The sequence below is a fragment of the Scyliorhinus canicula genome, chromosome 9 (genome assembly GCF_902713615.1).
Source record: "Scyliorhinus canicula chromosome 9, sScyCan1.1, whole genome shotgun sequence".
In the NCBI taxonomy this organism is placed as follows: Eukaryota; Metazoa; Chordata; class Chondrichthyes; order Carcharhiniformes; family Scyliorhinidae; genus Scyliorhinus; species Scyliorhinus canicula.
The window spans coordinates 141562884-141587619 of record NC_052154.1 but is presented as its reverse complement, the minus strand read 5'-3'; the positions used below and the strand labels follow the sequence as shown (position 1 = coordinate 141587619).

General features: G+C 47.4%; 1 protein-coding gene across 1 annotated transcript in view; it reads left to right on the top strand.

Moving 5' to 3' along the window:
- Window positions 1-24736, top strand: part of LOC119970940 (otogelin-like) — a 323755-nt gene that overhangs the window by 160149 nt on the left and 138870 nt on the right. Inside the window, 1 exon segment of the mRNA XM_038806051.1 lies at window positions 4929-5207. Coding sequence (XP_038661979.1) covers window positions 4929-5207 — 279 coding nt within the window.

Sequence of the window (24736 nt, the reverse complement as noted above, 5' to 3'; positions counted from 1 at the left end):
ATGACGCCTATACGGAGGCTGCAGAGTGACGCGGAGAACAGCTACAATGTTGCCCATGCAGCGACTAGGGGTGTGATAGAGAGGTGCTTTGGCATGCTCAAAATGCGTTTCAGGTGCCTGGTCCTCTCGGGGGGGCCCTCCAGTACCTGCGAAATAGGGTTGGCCACATCACTGTGGTCTGCTGTGTCCTGCACAACATAGCCCAGCAGAGGGGCGATGTGCCGCAGGCAGAGGAGGGGGGAGTGGAAGAGCAGCAGGAAGAGGCGCAGACCTCCCCAGATGAGAGAGATGGGGGCAATGGTCAGGGCAGACGGGCTGGACATGGGCGGGTGGCTGCCCACTGTTACTGGCTGGGCCAGCGGGCATGGGGCAGGCCGATAGCCGGCCGGTTCACTGACTCGGGGGCATGGGAATCGGCGAGTATGGCCACATACCGCACACCATGGCAACATCCGACCACCCTCACCCCCGCTCACCCACCCAGCACCAACACCCTCACCCCTCTTACCCACCCAGCACCAACACCCTCACCCCCCCCCCCCCCCCACCCACCCACAAACCACACCCACCCCACCCGCATGCACACCACCCCACTATTGCACATCCACCTGCGGCACGACGGGCCGGGAAGCGTGTCCATTGCAGGCCATGGAGGATGATGACGACCCGCTCTGCGATGAGCTCCTGGCTCCACATCGTTGGACAATGTCTGACCCATGGCCACAGTACCATCATCCACTCGGACCATCCCTGCATGCGGCCGTGACACTACAGCGCACGGTCCTGTCCTCTGACCGGGGGGATGGAGAGGGAGGCCCAGGTGGAGGGGGGGCACACTCACCTGGGGCCGACGTAAGACCACCCCTCACACACACACAGTGGCGCTCAATGTACATGACACCCCCTCACGCTTCGGACAGAGCACAAAGGCAGCTTCTGTAGGTGTGAAAGTGATTTTAACAAACTGTCCATACACGTGCCCTAGCCCCTAAAACTCGTCTGTGCCCTGCACCCATGCCAACTTACTCAGTGTCTAATTGTTTGGCCTTACAGGCCCTTTGACTACACCTAGGTGGTTCCCCAGACGGCACAGCAGAACTGGAGGTGGACTCCTGCGATTCCTGCCCTCTGACTGCGGCTCGGGCGACCGGGAATGGCGAGCTGCCAGCCTGTCCTGCCTGTTGCCCACCAGATGCACCTGGAACGGAAGTGGCCGGGGGGGGGGGGAGTCTGAGGTGCCACGGTGTTCCGGGACCTCCCCTACAGGGGGACCCGGGACGGGCACCAGCACCTCTTCCTCCCTCGGGGTGCCCGATGGCCCCCGGGCCTGTACATGGGTCGGGGGTGCGTACGGACCGGCCATCCGACGCCCCCCCAACACTGCCAGTCTTGGAGGCCCGTGCTAGTATCGACAACGGTCTGCTGGTTTGCAGCCATGGAGCTCAGGGAGTTGCCCATCCCTGCCTGTGACTGTGCCACGCCGGCTAGCACATGGGCAATGGCGCCGATACCCTCAGCGATGGCCTGCTGAGACTGGGCCATGGCCTGCAGAGACTGGGCCATTGCCTGCTGGGACTGCGCCATGGCCTGCTGAGACTGGGCCACGGTGTTGAGCGCCTCTGCCATCTGCCGCTGGCTCTGGCTCATGGCTTCCTGTGAGAGGGAAGCCAAGTCCTGGGCCACACACAGAACGCCCCAGGCCTTGCATCCTGATCCCCATGCCTAACACCATCGCACCCATTGCCTCCACCGAGGATGCCACCCGTGCGGTTTCGGCCTGGGTGGCACGCATGACCGGCACCACTATCAGCTCCTGGACGCGGGTGAACTCCTCCACCTGCGTCTGCAGCTGCTGCAAGCCGGCCGTCATCCTCTTCCTTCGTCCCAGGTTTGGTGGCTGCATCGGGTCTGTGGGTGGGTGTGGTAACTCCAGGAACCTGGGACCAGTCTGGGCGGCAGATGTTTGCTTGCGCCAGAATGCCCTCCGACGTCCTTGCCCCTCTGCTGCTCCTACCTCCACCTGCTTTACCGGTACGGCTGTGTTGTGCGCACCAGTGAGTGTACCAGGCGCCTCATCACTAAAGTGCCCAACCGACGTGAGTGTCTCTGCAATGGTGGAGGGTGTTGGAGAAAGCAGTGGCGTTGTGTCATGCGCCTTGTCCGACTTAGAGTCCATGGTCCCCTGGGGTGGCGCCTCGTCTCCACCTGTCCACTGTGTGTCACTGTCCTGTATTTCGGTGTCATGTGTGTCAGTGTCCTGGGTAGGGCTGTCCTGGGTAGGGGTGTCCTGGGTAGGGGTGTCCTGGGTAGGGCTGTCCTGGGTAGGGGTGTCCTGGGTAGGGGTGTCCTGGGTAGGAGTGTCCTGGGTAGGGCTGTCCTGGGTAGGGCTGTCCTGGGTAGGAGTGTCCTGGGTAGGGCTGTCCTGGGTCGGGCTGTCCAGTGTAGGAGTGTCCTGGGTAGGGCTGTCCTGGGTAGGGCTATCCTGGGTAGGAGTGTCCTGGGTAGTGGTGTCCTGGGTAGGGCTGTCCTGGGTAGGGCTGTCCTCGGTAGGAGTGTCCTGGGTAGGGCTGTCCTGGGTAGGGCTATCCTGGGTAGGAGTGTCCTGGGTAAGAGTGTCCTGGGTAGTGGTGTCCTGGGTAGGGCTGTCCTGGGTAGGGCTGTCCTCGGTAGGAGTGTCCTGGGTAGGGCTGTCCTGGTAGGGCTATCCTGGGTAGGAGTGTCCTGGGTAGTGGTGTCCTGGGTAGGGCTGTCCTGGGTAGGGCTGTCCTGGGTAAGAGTGTCCTGGGTAGTGGTGTCCTGGGTAGGGCTGTCCTGGGTAGGGCTGTCCTCGGTAGGAGTGTCCTGGGTAGGGCTGTCCTGGGTAGGGCTATCCTGGGTAGGAGTGTCCTGGGTAGTGGTGTCCTGGGTAGGAGTGTCCTGGGGAGGGCTGTCCTGGGTAGGGCTGTCCTGGGTAGGGCTGTCCTGGGTAAGGAGTGTCCTGGGTAGGGCTGTCCTGGGTAGTGCTGTCCTGGTTCGGCTGCGACGGAGGCCTGTGGTTGCTCCCCTCGTCGCTGGGTGTCACACGCTTGCATCGCCGCACCCGCATGAGACGGGGGCATCGTCTCCCTGTTGCTCTGGGTCTCTCCCTCTCTCGTGGCCGCCCTGGGGTGTCCTGCGGGCGGTCGGCATCAGCGGGGATGGGTGCCTCGATGTTTGGTCCTGCAATACACAATACAGAATGCATGGTTAGACACGCGGGCGGTGATCGGGGGATATGTGGGAGGGGGGATATAGGGGAGGGGGATATGGGGGATTGGGGATGGGGAGATATGGGGGAAGGGGGATATGGGGGAACGGCTGTGTGTGGCTCACTTGCTGGTGGGCCCCCGACCTCTGCATCGGCAACCTCCTGGTCCTCAGGTCCGCCTGCCAGTTCCAGGGCCCTTTCCTCATGGACAGTGAGTGATCTCTCATAAGCTGGGCCCCCTCCAGTCCTCTGATGCTCCCTGTTGTTGTGTGCATGCTTCTCCTGTGGGGGGGTGGGTGGGTGGCAGGGATAAAGGGCAAGTGTTAGAAAGGTATATAAATGCACGCCAGCAATTGCGTGTATGTTGGCAGAGGTGCGCAGCACATTAGGGTTAGGGTTGGTTGCACCTGGGGGTGTGCCGCACATTGGTGGGGGGGGGGGGGGGGGAGAACTCACCCTGGGTGCCTTGACGAGGTCGTTCACCTTCTTGTGGCACTGGGTGCCTGTCCTCAATGTCACAGCCACAGCGCTGACGGCCTCTGCCACCTCCCTCCGGCTGAGGAGTGGGGCGGCCCTGCAGCCACGTGCGGGGTACAGGGCCTCCCACCTCTCCTGTACTGCGTCCAGGAGTGCCTCGATGTCGCGCTCCTGGAACCTCGGGGCTGCACGGCAGGCGGCCATCTTAGCGGGTCTTCCGGGGGGGGGGGGGGGGGGGCGCGTCTTTTGTGTTGTGATGCCGTGTGGCGTTGATTACGCCGTGCGGTGTCAGTGACGTGGCGCGTCCACGCCGGGTGACACCGTCGCGAATAGCGTTACGCCACTGCTAGCCCATTCGGGCCCGGAGACTTCGCACCATTTGGGGGGGCCCGACGCCGGAGTGATCCACGCCGTTATTGGTGCCGGTTCCCGGCCATCACGCCAGTTTTCGGAGAATCCAGCCTTAGGTTTGTAAATGTAAACCCAATACTGTTTATTTATAACAAGAATTATAATAAAATATGCAGCAAATACAACTGTTGAACTATTATCTAATTCCTAATTCCCACTATAACTTGCCCCCCCCACCCTCTATACACACACCCATAAGAGAGATAAAGACAGAGGGGAAGAAAGGTGTATAAAATCATAAGTAAAAGGAAAAAAAAAGAGTCTTTGTTTCAGATGGTGGTTTCCAGCACCTTACTCCTCTTTAAACTTTACTTTCAGTTCGTGATGTTATTCTAGGTTCATTCAGGTCCCTTGGTTTCAGAAATACAGCACTCACAGGCCTTTCTGTCAGGAGTCAAACAGAAACTCCTTGGGACTCTGTAAACCATTCCACTGGGATGGGATCTAAGCACTACCTGTTACAGCGTAGAGTATGGCCTCTTGGGCCAATTCATTGGCCACCAGTTAATTAATCAAACCGAGTTCCAGTCCAAGTCTCTCTTTGGTTCAGACAAGTCTGAAGCTCTGTTTAAACCAACAGGGACTAGCAAAGTGTTCTCTCCTGTAACTTCTAAATTTTGCTGCTTGCCGTAAAGAAACATGTCCATTAATTATTCATGGATCATAAATACTAACGATAACATAAAAGAACGGGGAATTAGAGGAATAAACAGGAAGCACCCTTATATTTTGGCTGTAAAGTGCTTTGTGACTTTCGGTGCTCATGAAAAGTGCCACACATGAAAAGAGTAAGTCTTTTTTTTGTTTACAACAGATGCATCATTAGTTTCATTGGAAGTGGCCGACAAACCAAATTATTTCCTCCGGACGAGATCTGATGGAGCCCTGCACCTTGATAAATGGGAATATAACAAAACTTTTCAGAAAGAAGCAACATTTATATTCCACAAAGATGCATGGATTTTAGGATACAATGCCTTTGAGTCTTACAGAAGGCCAGGATTATTTGTTCACCAAATGGGTTCCTTGGTCCACCTGATGAAATATAATCATTCAGAGGGTTTCAGACATGCTACTCTCTTCCAACTTGCAGGTAAGTAATGTGACCAGGCTAATTGTTAATGAACATATTTTTTAAAATGTGCCATTTTAAAGTAGGAACCAAGGTCTGGATTTTCCAGCCATCACACAGCATGTTTTCCGGCATTGTAGGTGGTTGTTTTGGTCGCTGGTGGGATCCTCCAGTCCCACTGACGTGTACAGAGTTTTGCCTGGCTCACACCTTCTGCTGCCATGGACCTGCCATTGGTGAGACCAGAAGGTCCCTCTGACGGGGCTGGAAGATCCCCTTTGTATGAAGGGCCAGAAAATTCAGCCCCTAATATTTGTTGTAATTTATTAAAATGCATTTTGACATGAAGCTTCTGATGGACAAAACTTCACTTTCTGATTGACTTTCGCATTTGGGTAACCTTAATTATTTACATTGCTATGGTTTATTCTGGTCTCATAGAAAGTGAATCAATCATGGGAAATAAGGAGATGGCAGGTGAACGGGTATTTTGCATTGGTCTCCATTATAAAGGATTCAAGTAATGTCCCAGAAATAGCTGTAAATCAGGAACTCAGAGTGAGGGCCTCGGGGCAATCACCAGGGAAGTGGTACTGAGCAGATTGTTGGAACTGCTGTCAAGTCCCTGGATCCTGATTGACTTAATTCTGGGGTCTTAAAATAAGTGGATAGGGAGAAAATGAATGCATGGCTTTTAATTTTACACAGTTCACCTGATTTGTGGAAGGTTCCATCAATTGGAAAATAACTTTTTTATTCAAAAAGTGAGAAAGACAGAAAGCAGGGAACTGCAGGCCAGTTAGCTTAACATCTGTTTGAGGGAAAATGCTAGAAGCTATTATTAAAGAAAAAAATCAAGGTAACCAGATAGAGTCAAAATGGTTTTGTGAAAGCAAAAGTTTTTCAGAAGGCATTTGCTAAGGTGCCATATTAAAAGTTATTATAGAGTCATAGACGTTTACAGCATGGAAATAGGCCCTTCAGCCCAACTTATCCATGCCGCCTAGTTTTTACCACTAAATTAGTCCCAATTGCCCGCGTTTGGCCGATAACCCTTGACACCCATCTTCCCCATATAACTGTCTAAATGCTTTTTAAAAGACAAAATTGTACCCGCTGCTACTACTGCCTTTGGCAGCTCGTTCCAGACACTCACCACCCTCTGTGTGAAAAAAATGCTCCTTTTGTATCTCTCTCCTATCACCTTATGGAAAATAGGGCACATGTTGCAGGGGGTGACCTATTGACATGGATAGAATATTGACTGGCTAACAGGAAACAGAGGGTAGACACAAGTGATTTTCTGGTTGGCAGGATGTGACGAGAGGTGTGCTAGTTTTTAAAATTTATGTAAATGACTTGGATGAAAGGACCTTGCTGACGACACAAAGAAAGGCAGGAAAGTAAATTGTGAAGAGGACATAAGGAGGCTAGAAAAGGATACAGATAGATTAAGTGAGTGGGCAAAGATCTGGCAAATGGAGTATAATGTGGGCAAATATGAAATTGTCTATTTTGGTAGAAATAATAAAAAAAGAAGCATATTCTCTAAATGGCAAGAGACTGCAAAGCTCTGAGATGCTGAGAGATCAGAGTATCTCAGTGCATGAATCACAAAAGGTTATGCAGTTTAGGAAAGCAAATAGATTGTTATTGTTTATTGCAAATGGGAATTGAATACAAAAGTAGGGAGGTTATGCTTCAGTTATACAAAGTACTGATGAGACCACTACTGGAGTACTGTGTAAAGCATTGTGCTCCTTATTTACGATAAGACATAAATGCATTGGAAACAGTTTAGAGAAGGTTTGCTAGACTAATACGTGAAATGGGCGGGTTGTATATGTGGAATGGCAAGTTACGCTTGCATCTGTTGGAGCTTAAAAGAGTAAGAGGCATCTTTGATTGCAACATATAAGATCCTGAGGAATCTTGACAGGATGGATGTGGAAAGAATATTTCCTCTTGTGGGAGAATCTACAACGAGAGGTCACTATTTAAAAATAAAATGTTGCTCATTTAAGACTGAGATGAGTAGAAATCTTTTCTCTCAGAGTCATGAGTCTTGGAATTCTCTTCCACAATGGTTGGTGAAAACAAAGTTCTTTGAATATTTTTAAGGCAAAGTCAAAAAGATTATTGAAAGGCAAGGGAGTGAAGAATTATTGAGGGTAAGCAGGAATGTGGGAATGTGGCTGTGAAGTTACAATCAGATCAGCCATGGGCGACACGGTAGCACAGTGGTTTGCACTGTTGCTTCATAGTGCCAGGGGCTCAGGTTCGATTCCCGCTAGGGACACTTGTCTGCATGTTCTCCCCGTGCATGAATTTCCTCTGGGTGCTCCGGTTTCCTCCCACAAGTCCCGAAAGACGTGCTTGTTAGATGAATTGGACATTATGAGTTCTTCCTCAATGTATTGAACAGGCGCCGGAGTGTGGCAACTAGGGGATTTTCACAGTAACTTCATTGCCGTGTTAATGTAAGCTTACCTATGACAATAATAAAGATTATATTATTATTAAATGGCAGTGCAGGCTCAAAGGGCTGAATCGCCTACACCCACTCTTAAGTTGTATGGAACTTGAAGTTAGCTTTCAAATGTTGGATGGACTTGAAGTGTGCAAAGTAAAAAAGGCCAAGGACAATAAAAAAAGGTCTACTGAAATGCATGTTTCTAGTACGCACTCTGCCAGCCCAACATTGAACTGTATTTTGAACATCCTAAATGTGTTTCCTGCCTCTACCAGCCTGATTTTGAAACAATATTAGAGGTTCAATTCACCTATATCATTTAATAATTCTTGATAAATCAACCCTTTAATCTTCCTTTTCTCCAATACTTAAACTTATTCTATCTTTCTTATACTTTATAATAACCTTTATTGTCACAAGTATGAAATTACTGTTGTTCTTCATTGCACTCTCCTACTATGTGAAGAGGGGAAAGGTATTTGGCAGGAAAATGCAAACAGGTCGGAATTTTGTTGCATCCTTGATATTCTCTCACTGCATTTCCCTTCCCCCATGCCCTGACCATCCCAGCCCTGCCATTCCCTTTGCGGGGAACTCCAGGGTTTACCTTCATCTAGGTTCCCTTGACATCTCTTCCTTGGAGACTGTTGTAGTCCCAGCAGTGGTGACCACTCCTGGTGGTGGACTGGCATTCGTGCTGTTCCTACTGCCTAAGTACCACAACCCAGTGATTTCACCAGTGCTGGGGGAGAGGGCCAGTTCCCAAAGTCTATCCCATCAGGTAAACCTGGTGGCTGGGAAAGAGGAGTTGAATGCCTCTTTTTCAGACACCCTGCTCCATTTAGAGGCCCCCCCCCCCCCCCCGTCCCCTCGGTCCCCCACCCCCATTGCTGGGTCAAGAGAGCTGCCAGCCATTTCATTGGTCATTTGGTGACCTGGTCATGGGGTGTGTGGGGGGTTGGGGGAGGGAGAATGTGGAAATTGCCCTTGACCTTTACACTGGGGGAACAGGGACCTCACCCTCAGCATACAACGCAGCCTGTAGTTTCTCTGACACAGCTATGACAATGAAGATATATAAGGGGGGGAATTTTCAGCCATTCTTACCAGTGGATCTTCCAGTCCCGCTGATTGGGGAACCCCACCACCAGTTCCCTGCATTTTCCGGCAGCGGAGGATGGATTCAATGGGAAATCCCATTGACAGGGGCTGGACCAGAAGATCCCGCTGCTGGCCAAAGGCAAGCTGCCTCCTGCTGCTGAGAAACAGGCCATGGCGGTATGCAAAATCCCCCAATAGTTCTATTGGAGCTTTAAAGAGATAGCGAAGGACGAAACGTGAAAACATCCAATGTTATATGTGATTGCTCTTGGTTAAAGTAATGAAAAAGATGAAGAAAATGTATATTGAAGAATTAAACAAAATAAATTGGCCTAATAATGGTCAAAGAGAAAGGTGATGTAATTTAGCCAACGTACTGTTAAACGATTGACTGTATGAACAGTGAAAGTTATGATTTCAAGGAAAGTGTTTGGTGGTAGCATGGTATCACATGTCATTGAGAGAGAAGATTGAGCTCTTTGTGGTACCCTTGGTTTAACAAGATACAGAATGATTTTGACAGAATTATACAGCTAGCATTTGATAGGAAGATATGAGTCCATTTTAATTACAGGGAGAATAATGTTGCAGGGCATTGAATGTACCATAGAATCCCTTTAGTGCAGAAGGAGGCCATTTGGCCCATCGAGTCCCACCGACCCTATGAAAGCACCCTACTTAGGCCACTCCCCATCCTATCTCTGTAACCCCACCTAACCCGCACATCTTTGGACACTGAGGGGAATTATTTGCATGACCAATCCACTTAACCTGCACACCTTTGGACTTTGGGAGGAAACCAGAGCAGCTGGAGGAAATCCACGCAGACACGGGGAGAAAGTGCAAACTTTGAAGTACCGTCCATGTTTTCTGTATTGTGTGAGGCTTGGGGTTCATTTACAAGCTGACAGCGAGCAATAAGGACCTGGAAAACTGTCTAACGTTCACGCTCAGATAGTGAACAATTAGAGCTTGGTAAAAAGGGGAAGAGACAATCTGCAATGGATGGGGAGTAGGGTGGAGGAATTCCAAGTATTGTATGCAGTGATCCAGAGTAGTTCAGATACTTCACACAATACATTTTTGGATATAGCACCTGGTTTTTAAGTAGCTTGGCAACACTACGGAAGCAGCAATATGAATAACAATTAATTATTCTTTCAATATTATTGGTTAAGGTAGAAATGTTGGCCAATAAACTCCTTGCTGCTTGAATAATGTTGTGATAAATGTAATGTCCATCTCAACTGCCCAAATGGTCAGACGTAAATGGTCCAACATAGCAGAATTTGTTTTCAATTGTACTTGAATACCAACGTAAATTATTTGTGTTCAAAGTTTGGCATGGGACACAAATCCACAGCTTGATTTTGATTATAGGAAATAGACGCTTATTAAATATTTTTGAAATTTAGATAAGTTCAATATAACAGTACATAGCTACAAAAAACTTTTAGCATTAAGTTAAATCATCTCAAGCAAATATTGCCTTCACAAGGAGAGATTTCTCCTGTTGCAGTTGACTCCATTCTCAAAACACTCAATTGATGTGTTAATGATCGCATTGTGGACCTCACTGTGTTTTCAATGCATAATAATGGCAAGCTGACACAGCTGTGGTCGGCACGCTCCAACTTAGAAAATTGACAGATTTTGTCAATGTTAAGTGCCTGTTGTCCACTAACAAATGTCTTTAATCACAGATTCGTTCAGATTTTAATAGGTGGTCTGACAAGAGTCTTGCCCAACACGGGTATGTTTAAAAAAAGAATTCTTCTAGAAACCAGCTTGCCTTCAAACAGTACCTCTTTCTTCCTTGTAAATAAGGCAAAAAGTACATTACGATCCTCAGTGGTAACGTACTGAGGAATGCCACTGATTTATCTTTTAAAGTGTAGGGATCTTGCTCTTAAAGCCGGTTATGCTAAAAATCCAATCTATGCCAATGGAAAACTAAAACAATTTACCTCAGCAAATGGGATCAGATCAAATGATCAAGAGGCATTTCATTAATCACCACATCCAAGGATTCAAGTTTCAACATTTTTATAAGCAAAGCTCTGTTGCACTTGATTCATTCCCAGCACACTTTCTTCGGCACAGTCTGGACCTAGCATGCTGATGCAGGGTAATCACACATTCTAAAAATATGGCACCATTTGTTTAAATTAATGGAAAAGTTATACCAGCTACAGAGTGCAGAGGCAAAGCGAGATTAAGTTTCATGCTGACTATTGTAAATGCCTGACATATTAGATCAGAGATCATATCCAACTGGGGAATGAAGATTCTAAGTGTAATGGAAGGATGAGTGAAACAAACTGGATAATAGAACGGTTTCAAGAAGCAAAAACCCCTTCATTATTCCCTATATTATATTGAATTTGTGATTTTCAACTATGAATTATCTATTTATTTTTCACTGTCAACCTTTTGCTTTCACTCTCTCTCTCCCCCTGAAATGAATGCTCATTTCAATCCTCCACAGCTCCACATCATTGCTACTTCATGAGTGAAATAGTGGAGTTGGGTTGGGAAAGGGGTAGGGGTGGGGGGAGAGAAATGAGAAAAGACCCTTACACAGCTGGCTCTGTCAGTTTTTCTTAATTTATTCACTACCCAAGATGGAAATTACCAGCCTTGCAGAGTGCTACACCTAGTGGCTAGAACAAGTATTGACAAAAGTTGCTCATAAAAATTTATAGATAGAAAAGAAAATTCAGAAATGCTGAAAATTGGTAACTGGTCAATATCTGAAAGAAAAAGAGTTAACATTTTGAATGGGATCCATAATGCAATTGGGAAGGGAAACAACATGTAAAAGGTAAAGCAACAAGATGAGGTGTGGTTATCCCACACAAAACATTAGCTCATCTTTCATACACTAACTGACTTGCATATATTTTCCATTCATAAAAGTTCTGGGCCGAATTCTCCGGCCGTGGGATTCTCTTTTTTCCCGCTGGCAGCGCACCCCACCTGTGGATTTCACAGCAGCGTGGGGTGGCTTCAATGGGAAATCTCGGCCAGGATTCTCCCCTACCCGGTGGGGCGGGGGGTCCCGGCGTAGCGGAGTGGCGCCAACCACTCCGGCGTCGGGCCTTCCCAAAGGTGCGGAATTCTCCACACCTTTGGGGGCTAGGCCCGCGCCGGAGTGGTTGGCGCCACGCCGACTGGTGCCAAAACCGGCGGCAACGGCCTCTGATGCCCTCCCGCCCAGCGTCAGGGCTGGCCGAAAGGCCTTCGCCGGTTCGCGCCTGCGCCGGTGCGTCAGCGGCTGCTGACGTCACCACCGGTGCATGCGCGGTAGGGGGTTCTCTTCCACCTCTGCCATGGCGGAAGCCCTGGCGGCGGCGGAAGAAAAAGAGTGCCCCCACGGCACTGGCCCGCCCGCCGATCGGTGGGCCCCGGGGTCCGATCGCCCCGCGCCCCCCCAGGACCCCGGGGGCCCGCTCGCGCCACCAATCCCGCCGCCGCCAGAGGTGGTTGAAACCACGTTGGCAGGATTTGCCTCTCAGCGGCGGGACTTCGGCCCATCGCGGGCCGGAGAATCACCGCGGAGAATTCCGGCCACGGCAGGGGCAGGATTTACGCTGGCCCCGGGCGATTCTCCGACCCTGCGGGGGGTTGGAGAATTTCACCCCTCATTGACAAGCGGTGAGAAGTGAGAATCCCGCCGCCAGCGAATGGCGTGCTGCAGAGAACAAGCGGCTGGTAGAGCAAAGAATCCCACCCTGGTGTCTGGGGCTCGAGGTTATAATTAACAGAAGTATGAATGAGTAAAAGCCTTCAAATCGTATGTTTTGGCACAACCATCCGCAATGGCAGGTCTGTATTCTGCCATGTTCCATTGAATAAGACATCTGTAATGCTTTTGGTGCTGTTTCCAGGCGTGAAACTTGCAAGACACCTTTTGTTCCATGGGAATGATGGCTGAGAACATACACACCAGTTACTAACATGCGTCTGATTTCTTGAAAACCGATAAATCCCATATTTTATTGAAAATAAAATCAGAGCTTGCAGAAGTCTGCAATAAATCAGTACTCACATGTCTGTCGGTAGATACACCAATCTAGATGCAGCACCTGAGCAGATACGACAAACGCTTCAAGTAAGAACAACCATTGCTTGAAGCACACAATGGGCCATTTGCATCTGAAGAAGAAAAGTAGATTGATATTTTGGGTGAAACTTTGGCAGGGAAATGGGAGGTGGCAGCGTGATGGTTATGTCACTAGACTAGTAATTTAGAAGCCCTGGCTAATGCTGTGGGGAAATGAGTTCAACACCCATCACAGCAGTTGGTGGAATTTAAATTCAATTAATAAGTCTGAAATATAAAGACAGTGTCAATAATATGACCATAGTGGCCTAGTGGTTAGCACAGCTGCCTCACGGCGCTGAGGTCCCAGGTTCAATCCCGGCTCTGGGTCACTATCCGTGTGGAGTTTGCACATTCTCCCTGTGTCTGCGTGGGTTTCGCCCCCCCCAACCCAAAAATGTGCAGAGTAGGTGGATTGGCCACACTAAATTGTCCCTTAATTGGAAAAAATAATTGGGTAATCTAAATTTTTTTTAAAATAAAAAAAATAAAAAAATAATATGACCATGATTACTATCATTGATAGTTGTAAAAGCCCATCTGTGTCACTAATGCTCGTTAGGGAAAGAAATTCCGGCACAGTAGCACAGTAGGTAGTACTGTTGCTTCACAGCTCCAGGGTCCCAGGTTCGATTTCTGGCTTGGGTCACTGTCTGTGTGGAGTCTGCACATTCTCCCCATGTCTGCATGGGTTCCTCCGCGTGCTCCAGTTTCCTCCCACAAGTCTCGAAAGACATGCTGTTAGGTAATTTGGACATTCTGAATTCTTCCTCTGTGTATCCAGACAGGCGCCGGAATGTGGTAACTAGGGGCTTTTCACAGTAACTTCATTGTAGTGTTAATGTAAACCTACAGTGGCAATAAAGATTATTAAATTAAATCTGTCATGCTTACCTGGTATGGCCTGAAAATCTGGCACCATTCGTTCAATGTTGGCGAGTCAAAATCATAAATTAACTCACTGCTAATTAACTCTGAAATGGCCTCATAAGACATTCAGTTCAAAGGCAGTTTGGGATGGGCAACGAATGCTGATCTCACCAGAAAAATTAGAATTGGGATCTCAGGGATATTTAATCATCACCTCTACCTGGATACAAGGCTCAAAAGCTCATCAGCAGTTCCCTCATTTTACCTGATGTACCTAATACATCTACAGTGCCCCGAGGTAAATGCACAAAGCATGATGAGTAAGGTTAATTCGCTGCAGGTGCAAACACCCACATGCCAAAAAGGGAGACTTGGCACAAAAGACGAGTGGAATTGAGTACTAAATATTCCTGAATATAAGGATTTCAGGAAAGAGAGGAATGGCAGCAATATAGCAAAAGAACAGGAATATTATGTGCTGGAGAGGGAGAGGATATCTTGGAGGGATGAAAGACAGACTTTGGTTAGAGTTAAGGAACAATAGAGGTCCTGTTATATTATAGGATGCATTTTAGAGGCCACCAACCAGTGGGAAAGATATAGAGGATCAAATTTGTAGGGAAGTTACAGAGAGGTGCAAAAACCTCAGAGTAGTAATGATGCAGATCTTTAATTATGCTAACGTAGACTGATAAAGTAATATAATAAAGTGTCACATAACAGGCTTGCCAGAAAAGCAAAAACCAACAGAACAAAAGAGACGGTGGCAACATGGATACGAATCTGGCCGAGTGAAAGTAAATACCAAGTCCTGCTGAACAGTTGCTTTGTGAACTGGAGAAAAGTATACAGTGGGATTTCCCCATGGGTCACAACTAGGATCACTGCTTTTATAGATATACGTCAAAAACTGGACTTGGGTTTGCAGTTCACAATTTCAAAAAACTTGGATGTAATGGGTGTGATCTACCGGTCACATTGCGCCCAAATGGGAGCGCGATGCAGCTGGTAGATGCCAGGAAAGGCCTCCCGTGGGTTTCCCAACAGCCAGTATGCCTTGCGAGATCTAGCCAGATCGCAAGGCGGTGCAATCATGATTCCGCCCACAATGGGCAGAACCAAGCCTCATACGCCTAAGATTGTTTAAAACCTGTTTAGGCATGCTGATCCGGGAACTATTGGGCACCTGGCATCTACCGGCTTCCCCAGTGAGACCCCAGCCGGGCGCCATTCAATACTGGACCACACAAATGTGGACAAGGTGAAACGGTACCCGAGGGATCTCCTGGGCCATTGGAGGCCCCTGGGTAGTCAAGGACAGGACAGAGTGGCCCCTTGGCCGTTCCCCTTGAATGCGGGCACCTTGGCAATGCCAGGCTGACACCTCGGCACTTTCATCTTGGCACTGCAATGCTGGCAAGAGCACTGCCAGAGTGCCAGTGCCAGGGTGGCACTACTAAGGGCCAGAACCTGATGGGGGCCATGCCCATGAAAGGAGGGTGGAGGGGGTTATAAAGCGTGGGTGGGGTGCAGGTCAGGTATGATGTGGCCTCCAGAAGATTGGGGGGGGGGTGAAGGATGGGGGTTCCTGGAAGGGGGGGTGGCAAAAAGGTGGGGCCCTTCAGCGACCCCATAGCGAGGTGTCATCACTTGCGGGGGGGGGGGGGGAGAGTAAGCCCACTTAGAAATCGGTTCACGCTACATTGAGGACCTCCGCTTGCTATTTAAAATGGCATCCCAATCTCAGAGGCCCACAATGTGACCCCTGAAGCCCCAACATACTTTGGGAGGGTCCCTGCGCCCCCCACCCACAAATACCCATGCAGGGCACTGCCGACCCAATCTCCAACACACAGAAAATGTCAGCTTGGCACCTTGTCAGGGCTAATCTGGCACCCTGGCTGCCCACCTGGGCACTGTGGCAGTGCCACCTGGGCACTATCAGTGCCAGGGTGGCACTTAGGTTGCACTGCCAGGATGCCAGACTGGAAGTGCCAGAGTGCCCAGGTGGCATCAGTAGTGCCAGGGTACCATTCTGCCCAAAGGGAATGCACCTGGGGGCCTTCTGGGGGCAACAGTGCTAACCACATCGCCACCGTGCTGCTCTTTCTCAGATGAACTTACCCAGGACTCAGTTGATCAGCAGGCAGCTAGGCTAACTGACGGGGAGAGTAGAGACTGCAAAGCTGAATGTCTATTTATACATTTTTCATATCCCAAACAATCTTGAAAATATGGTCAAATGAAAAAATAAATTAAATAAATCTAAATAGCACATTTATTGAGCTACCATTTATGAAAGAAGGAACTGGGCCTTGCGCTTAGTGGCAGCATTTCCATCCAAGTCAGCACAACTCTAGGTGAGATAGCATCAGGAATAAGGTGGGTGAACTTAAGGCATGGATCTGTACTTGGGACTACGATGTGGTGGCCATCACGGAAACTTGGATAGAAGAGGGGCAGAAATGGTTGTTGGAGGTCCCTGGGTATAGATGTTTCAACAAGATTAGGGAGGATGGTAAAAGAGGTGGGGGGGGGTGGCATTGTTAATTAGAGATAGTATAACAGCTGCAGAAAGGCAGTTCGAGGGGGATCTGCCTACTGAGGTAATATGGGTTGAAGTTAGAAATAGGAAAGGAACAGTCACCTTGTTGGGAGTTTTCTATAGGCCCCCCAATAGCAGCAGAGATGTGGAGGAACAGATTGGGAAACAGATTTTGGAAAGGTGCAGAAGTCACAGTGTAGTAGTCATGGGCGACTTCAACTTCCCAAACATTGAGTGGAAACTCTTTAGACCAAATAGTTTGGATGGGGTAGTGTTTGTGCAGTGTGTCCAGGAAGCTTTTCTAACACAGTATGTAGATTGTCCGACCAGAGGGGAGGCCATATTGGATTTAGTACTTGGTAATGAACCAGGGCAGGTGATAGATTTGTTAGTGGGGGAGCATTTTGGAGGTAGTGACCACAATTCTGTGACTTTCACTTTAGTAATGGAGAGGGATAGGTGCGAGCAACAGGGCAAGGTTTATAATTGGGGGAAGGGTAAATACAATGCTGTCAGACAAGAATTGAAGTGCAGAAGTTGGGAACATAGGCTGTCAGGGAAGGACACAAGTGAAATGTGGAACTTGTTCAAGGAACAGGTACTGCGTGTCTTTGATATGTATGTCCCTGTCAGGCAGGGAAGAGATGGTCGAGTGAGGGAACCATGGTTGACAAGAGAGGTTGAATGTCTTGTTAAGAGGAAGAAGGAGACTTATGTAAGGCTGAAGAAACAAGGTTCAGACAGGGCGCTGGAGGGATACAAGATAGCCAGGAGGGAACTGAAGAAAGGGATTAGGAGAGCTAAGAGAGGGCATGAAAAATCTTTGGCGGGTAGGATCAAGGAAAACCCCAAGGCCTTTTACACATATGTGAGAAATATGAGATTGACTAGAGCGAGGGTAGGTCCGATTAAGGACAGTAGCGGGAGATTGTGTATTGAGTCTGAAGAGATAGGAGAGGTCTTGAACAAGTATTTTTCTTCAGTATTTACAAACGAGAGGGGCCATATTGTTGGAGAGGACAGCGTGAAGCAGACTGATAAGCTTGAGGAGATACTTGTCAGGAAGGAAGATGTGTTGCGCGTTTTGAAAAACTTGAGGATAGACAAGTCCCCCGGGCCTGACGGGATATATCCAAGGATTCTATGGGAAGCAAGAAATGAAATTGCAGAGCCGTTGGCAATGATCTTTTCATCCTCGCTGTCAACAGGGGTGGTACCAGAGGATTGGAGAGTGGCGAATGTCGTGCCCCTGTTCAAAAAAGGGAATAGGGATAACCCTGGGAATTACAGGCCAGTTAGTCTTACTTTGGTGGTAGGCAAAGTAATGGAAAGGGTACTGAGGGATAGGATTTCTGAGCATCTGGAAAGGCATTGCTTGATTAGGGATAGTCATCACGGATTTGTGAGGGGTAGGTCTTGCCTTACAAGTCTTATTGAATTCTTTGAGGAGGTGACCAAGCATGTGGATGAAGGTAAAGCAGTGGATGTAGTGTACATGGATTTTAGTAAGGCATTTGATAAGGTTCCCCATGGTAGGCTTATGCAGAAAGTAAGGAGGCATGGGATAGTGGGAAATTTGGCCAGTTGGATAACAAACTGGCTAACCGATAGAAGACAGAGAGTGGTGGAGGATGGCAAATATTCAGCCTGGAGCCCAGTTATCAGTGGCGTACCGCAGGGATCAGTTCTGGGTCCTCTGCTGTTTGTGATTTTCATTAACGACTTGGATGAGGGAGTTGAAGGGTGGGTCAGTAAATTTGCAGATGATACGAAGATTGGTGGAGTTGTGGATAGTGAGGAGGGCTGTTGTCGGCTTCAAAGAGACATAGATAGAATGCAGAGCTGGGCTGAGAAGTGGCAGATGGAGTTTAACCCTGACAAGTGTGAGGTTGTCCATTTTGGAAGGACAAATCTGAATGCGGAATACAGGGTTAATGGTAGGGTTCTTGGCAATGTGGAGGAGCAGAGAGATCTTGGGGTCTATGTTCATAGTTCTTTGAAAGTTGCCACTCAAGTGGATAGAGCTGTGAAGAAGGCCTATGGTGTGCTAGCGTTCATTAGCAGAGGGATTGAATTTAAGAGCCGTGAGGTGATGATGCAGCTGTACAAAACCTTGGTCAGGCCACATTTGGAGTACTGTGTGCAGTTCTGGTCACCTCATTTTAGGAAGGATGTGGAAGCTTTGGAAAAGGTGCAAAGGAGATTTACCAGGATGTTGCCTGGAATGGAGAGTAGGTCATACGAGCAAAGGTTGAGGGAGCTAGGCCTTTTCTCATTAGAACGGAGAAGGATGAGGAGCGACTTGATAGAGGTTTATAAGATGATCAGGGGAATAGATAGAGTAGACAGTCAGAGACTTTTTCCCCGGGTGGAACACACCATTACAAGGGGACATAAATTTAAGATAAATGGTGGAAGATATAGAGGGGATGTCAGAGGTAGATTCTTTACCCAGAGAGTAGTGGGGGCATGGAATGCACTGCCTGTGGTAGTAGTTGAGTCGGAAAAGTTAGGGACCTTCAAGCGGCTATTGGATAGGTACTTGGATTTGGGTAGAATAATGGAGTGTAGGTTAACTTCTTAAGGGCAGCACGGTAGCATTGTGGATAGCACAATTGCTTCACAGCTCCAGGGTCCCAAGTTCGATTTCGACTTGGGTCACTGTCTGTGTGGAGTCTGCACATCCTCCCCGTGACTGCGTGGGTTTCCTCCGGGTACTCCGGTTTCCTCCCACAGTCCAAAGATGTGCAGGTTGGGTGGATTGGCCATGAAAAATTGTCCAAAATTCTATGATTAACCTAGGACAAAAGTTCGGCGCAACATCATGGGCCGAAGGGCCTGTTCTGTGCTGTATTTCTCTAATTCTCTAATTCTAAAAAACTCTACATACTGGACTGACATCCATCTGAACAAATAATAACTCAGTGGTAGTATTCCCAGCAGAATCAAAAGGTTTTTATTCGGGCCCCATCCAGTTGATTTCAGTGTTTGGAAATGAAACTCCCAGACCTCCAGTATAGGATTCAATGGGTGTGGGAAGCCACATCTGTTGTGAAGGAAAGTTCGGACTCCTTGGCCATTGTTCCAACTCACCTAGGAGAATGTACTCCAAGGGAAGATACTTCAAAGGATGAAAACCATGAGGAAGGGAGCAGTATAACACCTCAGATAGTCTTCACATAGCTGAAGAACCTCATGTGATATTTGAGTTAGGGACTATCGTAGGGCAGAATGGACATATATGAAAGAACATATGAAACATAAGAACATGTTAGGCTTGAGCTGCTAAGTGACAAATAACACTTGTGCCACACAATGCCAAGCAATGACCATCTCCAAAAGAGAGAATGCAACCATCTCCCCTTGACATTAAATGCAATTAACAATGCTAAATCCCCACTATCAACATCTTGGGGGATTACCATTGACCAGAAAGTAAACTGGACAAGCTATATAAATACTGTGGCTACAAGAGCAGGTCAGAGGGTAGAAATCCTATGGCGAGTAATTCACTGTCTGACTCCCCAAAGCCTGACCACCATCTGCAAGCCACAAGTCAGGAGTGTGATGAAGTACTCGCCACTTGTCTGAATGAATGCAGCTCCAACAACATTCAAAAAGCTTGACACCACCGAGGATAAACCAGCGCACTCGATTGGCACCCAATCCACCACTTAAATAATCACGCTCTTCACCACCGACTCATAGTGGCAGTAGTGTACACCATCTACAAGATGCACTGCAGCAAATCACCAAGGCTCCTTCAACAGCACCTTCTAAACTCACAGTCTCTACCACCTAGAAGAACAAGGGAAGCAAATGAAAGGGAACAAGACCACCTGCAAGTTTCCCTCCAAGCCATAAACCATCCTGACTTGGAAATATCTTGCCGTTCCTTCCCTGTTGCTGAATCAAATTCTGGATTTCCCTCCCAAACAGCACCATGGGTGTACCTACGCACCAAATGGATTGCAGCAGTTCAAGAAGGCAACTCACCACCACCTTCTCAAGGGCAATCTAGGGATGGGCAATAAATGCAGGTTTAGCAGCAAAGCCCACATCCTGTGCTAAAATTAAAAAGTCACCCTTTCTCCATATATTTTTAATTGAAAACTTAAACAATTGTATAGTTGGTAAAATCCACTTCCAGTTCTCTTATGAGAATGTGTATATTCAGTCTCTTGCTTCAGCATGTATTACGATACAACTTATTTTGTATAGTTGGTGTCAGCAATTTTTCCAGATTGTTGTAGCTGTTGTTCCCTTGTCAACGAATGAACTTAGCTAATTTCACAGCGCTACTGAAAACCAAGCTCTTGTCCTGAACTCCGTCCTTCAAACATATCGCAGATTGAGATGGGTGATCTTCCAGTATCCAATGTGTGACAAAAGAAGTTCACAGATGTCTGTTCCCATGTTCAAAGACTGGCTGAAAACTAGTCCCATTGTCAAAGTTAAGGCCAATAATATTTGATTTGATGGTTTTTTGCACTTTTCTTGTTTGCACCATTACTTTAAGAAAGTAACACAGGAGTCTGGCCAAAGTAAATGTGCAAAGTAGTGAACAATTGCTCCTTACTTAGGCATGGTGCACATGTCTAGTGAGCATCAGATTCTGAGAATGTCACACACAAACCTATACTCTGTCCTTCTTAAGAATAACATAGCTGGGGTAGCACGGTGGCGCAGTGGGTTAGCACTGCGGCCTCACGGCGCTGAGGTCCCAGGTTCGATCCCGGCTCTGGGTAACTGTCTGTGTGGGGTTTGCACATTCTCCCCGTGTTTGCGTGGGTTTCGCCCCCACAACCCAAAAACGTGCCAGCTAGGTGGATTGGCCACTCTAAATTGCCCCTTAATTGGAAAAATGATTGGGTACACTAAAATTTAAAAAAAAAGAATAACATAGCTAAACAACATAGCTAAGAATTCAAATGAAAAGTCACACACAATATTCTAATAAAAGCAAATACTGCGGATACTGGAAATCTAAAATAAAAACAGAAAATGCTTGATAAACTCAGCAGGTCTGGCAGCATCTGTGGAAAGAGAAACAAACGTTAATGTTTCAAGTCCATATGACCGTTCCACAGTCCTGTAGAAGGGTCACATGGATTTGTCACTCCAAAATTATAATCCTTCTTTTTCATTCATGTAATGATTGACCTGTATATTTGTAGTATTAGTTCTTTTTTATTTCAGAATTCCAGCATTCATTATTTCACTTTTTATCTGAATGTGGTTGTTATCCACAAACTATTCAGTGGTATATATAGTTCAATGCCTATTCTAAATAAAGGAAGGTGGTGCATGAAATAGGCTTAATTATATTCATGAAGAATAGGGAATAAGAGCTGTTTTTTGACAGCTGCTGCTCATTTTCACCATTATGTGATTTTAAACAAATATCTCCACACCCGAGCTGTGAAATCCCATGCTGATAATTAATCCTGAGTCACTGAATAAAAAACAAGTTTAAATCTGAGCATAGTTTATTGAATAAAAACAGAATAATTTGATCCAGAGTTGATTTTGGGCTATACATACACAAGAATCCAAAAAGATAACACATAACTATAAATAATTCCCCTAATCATTTATTGTTTTGAAGCATGCAGGTTAGGCCTCAGATAGAGTACGTGTTCAAATCTGGGCATCACACTTTAGGTAGCATGTTAAGACCTTGGAGAAGGTGCAGAAGAGATTTACTGGAACAGTATGACAAACTTCAGCTATGTGGGGAGACTGGAAATGTTAGAGATTGTTCTCTTTCGAGCTGAGAAGAGGTTTGTTAGGATTGTTCAAAACCTTGAAGCGTTTCCAGTGGCAAAGGGTCTGTAACCAAGACATAGATTTAAGGTGATTCAAAAAAGAACCCAAAGTAACATAATTTTTTTTTAAATACAGCAAGTTGATGTGATCTGGAATTCACTACCTGAAAGAATGGTGGTAGCAGATTCAAGAGAGATATTCAAAAGAGAAATGGATGAATACTTGTATACTTGAAGGGGGAAAATTTACAGAGCTATCAAAAACAAGCAGGGGCTTTGCGCTGTATCATTCTATGACCCGAATTTTCTGGTCAGCGCATCTTGCTGTTCATTAAGTGTACAGCTGCTCACAGAACGTTTGTGAGCATTTTAGTGGCAACTTATGGTAATGGGAGATGTTGTACAGTGCGGCGCCCTTTCTACAGGATTCATGGCATCTGTGAGCAGGGCAAGCAACAACATATCTCTGCAACCAGATTGCTGTCTCAATGAGAGTTTTTAAAGTCTAAAATAGGGAGTGTAAATTAGAATATATAATTCAAAGTTAAATCTTGCACAGGAAGTGAAACAAAGGGGGAGAATTCTCTGCGCCTTCCGCCAGTAGCTGAGTTCCCAATGTGGTAAAGAACCTCATGTGGGGCAAAAAATGGAATTGGTGCTAGGCGTCGATCCCATTCCGATGGTCTGGTCCCCCACTGGTGGCAGCATCAAGGCTTACAAACATCGAGGAGTTAACTGCTGTAACTTCTTCTATTTCTCAGCAGAAAGCACTTAACTGATTTTGATTTGACCAGGAGCTGTCAGTCATAGCTAGCTGTTTTAAACATTGTGATTAAGTTCACAGCAGGGCACCTGAGATGCATTGAAGCATGATGGGAAATGATAATAAACAATCCAGATATCTGGCTCTCTGGAAGCTGTTAGCCTGTCAATTACAGCCTACTAAAAGCTATTTTTCTTTGAAAGTGAATAAAAGTCTTGCAGATCAAAGATACTGAGGAGGATTAAAGCCTTGTCAGTGCGAGGGTGGGGGAGGGGGGTAAGGATGCTCGAGATGTCTGCTGGGAGGGCAGGATTTGCGATGTGGGGGGATGAGTCACCCGGCTGCCTGCTCAAAATGCCTGACAGTAGGATTCAGAACAGAATCCCTTGTGCTCTCCGCCATACATAAATTTGACTGGCAAGGAGGAGGAAATCGCTGCTTCTGAATACCACTCCCAGCACCAGCGCAAATCAGAAGCAATTTAGCTCCGACTGGAGAACAAAGGGCTGGATTCTCTGATTATGAGGAAGTGTCTAGTTTTAAATGAAAAAGTCGGCGCTGCCCCCGCACCAATGCTCCACCCGGTGGGGGGCTAGCAGCCACGCCACATAAAACCCCTGGCATTCCCGACATAAATGGTCGGAGAATTGCGGGTCCGTGGCTGCGCATGCGCACGGCGATGACCTGCAGCGGTCGCGCTGTACAACATGGTGCTGGCCGCGTGTGGACCCGATCTGCCAAATAGTGTCACCCTGGACCCCCTCGCCATCCACTGGACACCCTCCACCAGTCCTGCCAGCCCTCTCTGAAGCCCCTCCTGCCAGCAGCATGGCAGCCTCTCAACTGTGGCGGCACTAGACACAGTCCGCAGCCGCCTCGCCAGGTGTACGAAAACTCAGACCACATGTGAGCCGCACGGTCGGGAACTCGGCCCATTGGGGGTGGAGTATTGGGGGAGGGCCTCAAAACGACACGCAGACGCCGTAGCAACGGCATGCGGTGCGCGCATCAATGATGCCGATTTGGAGTGGGCAGAGCATCTGAAAAACAGCGCCGACCCTGATTATGTCAAAAACGGGGATTCTCCGCCCGATCACCGAATGGGCAATGGAGAATCCCGCTCATAGTCTCCCAAATGGAGAGTCCAACCCAAAGAGAGGGAAAGAAAGTTGGGATTGAGAAAGAAAGATAAAAAAGGAAAGAAAATAAATAAAACCATCAACAATAATGAAGGAATGAGTTTTTACACTAATAAAAGTAACATTTTAAGACCTGCAGAGGTTTTTCAGCAAGACTTAAAATGCAATCTTTTTTTATGTATTTAATGGGTAACAAATAAGAAAGTACCACAACTTCATACCCTTTATGTATTGAAAGGTCAAGTTTATTAGCAAGGTTTCAGTGTAACAAAGCTTCAGGAAGAGCAGAAAAAATCAGAGAAAATCAGTCAGAAAGTTCCAGATTCCAGGTTTAACCATGCATGATCTGTGTAACCGAACAGGCGCCAGAATGTGGCGACTAGGGGTTTTTCACAATAACTTCATTGCAGTGTTGATGTAAACCTACTTGGGACAATAAAAAGATTATTATTATTAGATATACACCAGAACTTTCTCTCTAATTTATTTCCTTGGTCCTTGTTGCATTTCCTATGACTTCCATGACAGCACAGACCAGACTCAAACTTTCCAAGGAAGATTTGCTTAGGTAAGCGAGTGTCAGACATTCCAGCCCAACTCAGTATGGTGTGGATGCTTGACATACCAGCTCAGGTGAACACCTCAACGTCTGGTATTTTGTCCTGCCATTGGATCTTCTGAAGCTTTTGAAAGCAGGTCAAGGGTTTGTAGTTCAGCTTCTCGGCATGATGCTGAAGTCCAAGTCTCACATTCATAGAGGGGAGAGGGCAGGCTCTGTGGACTTTC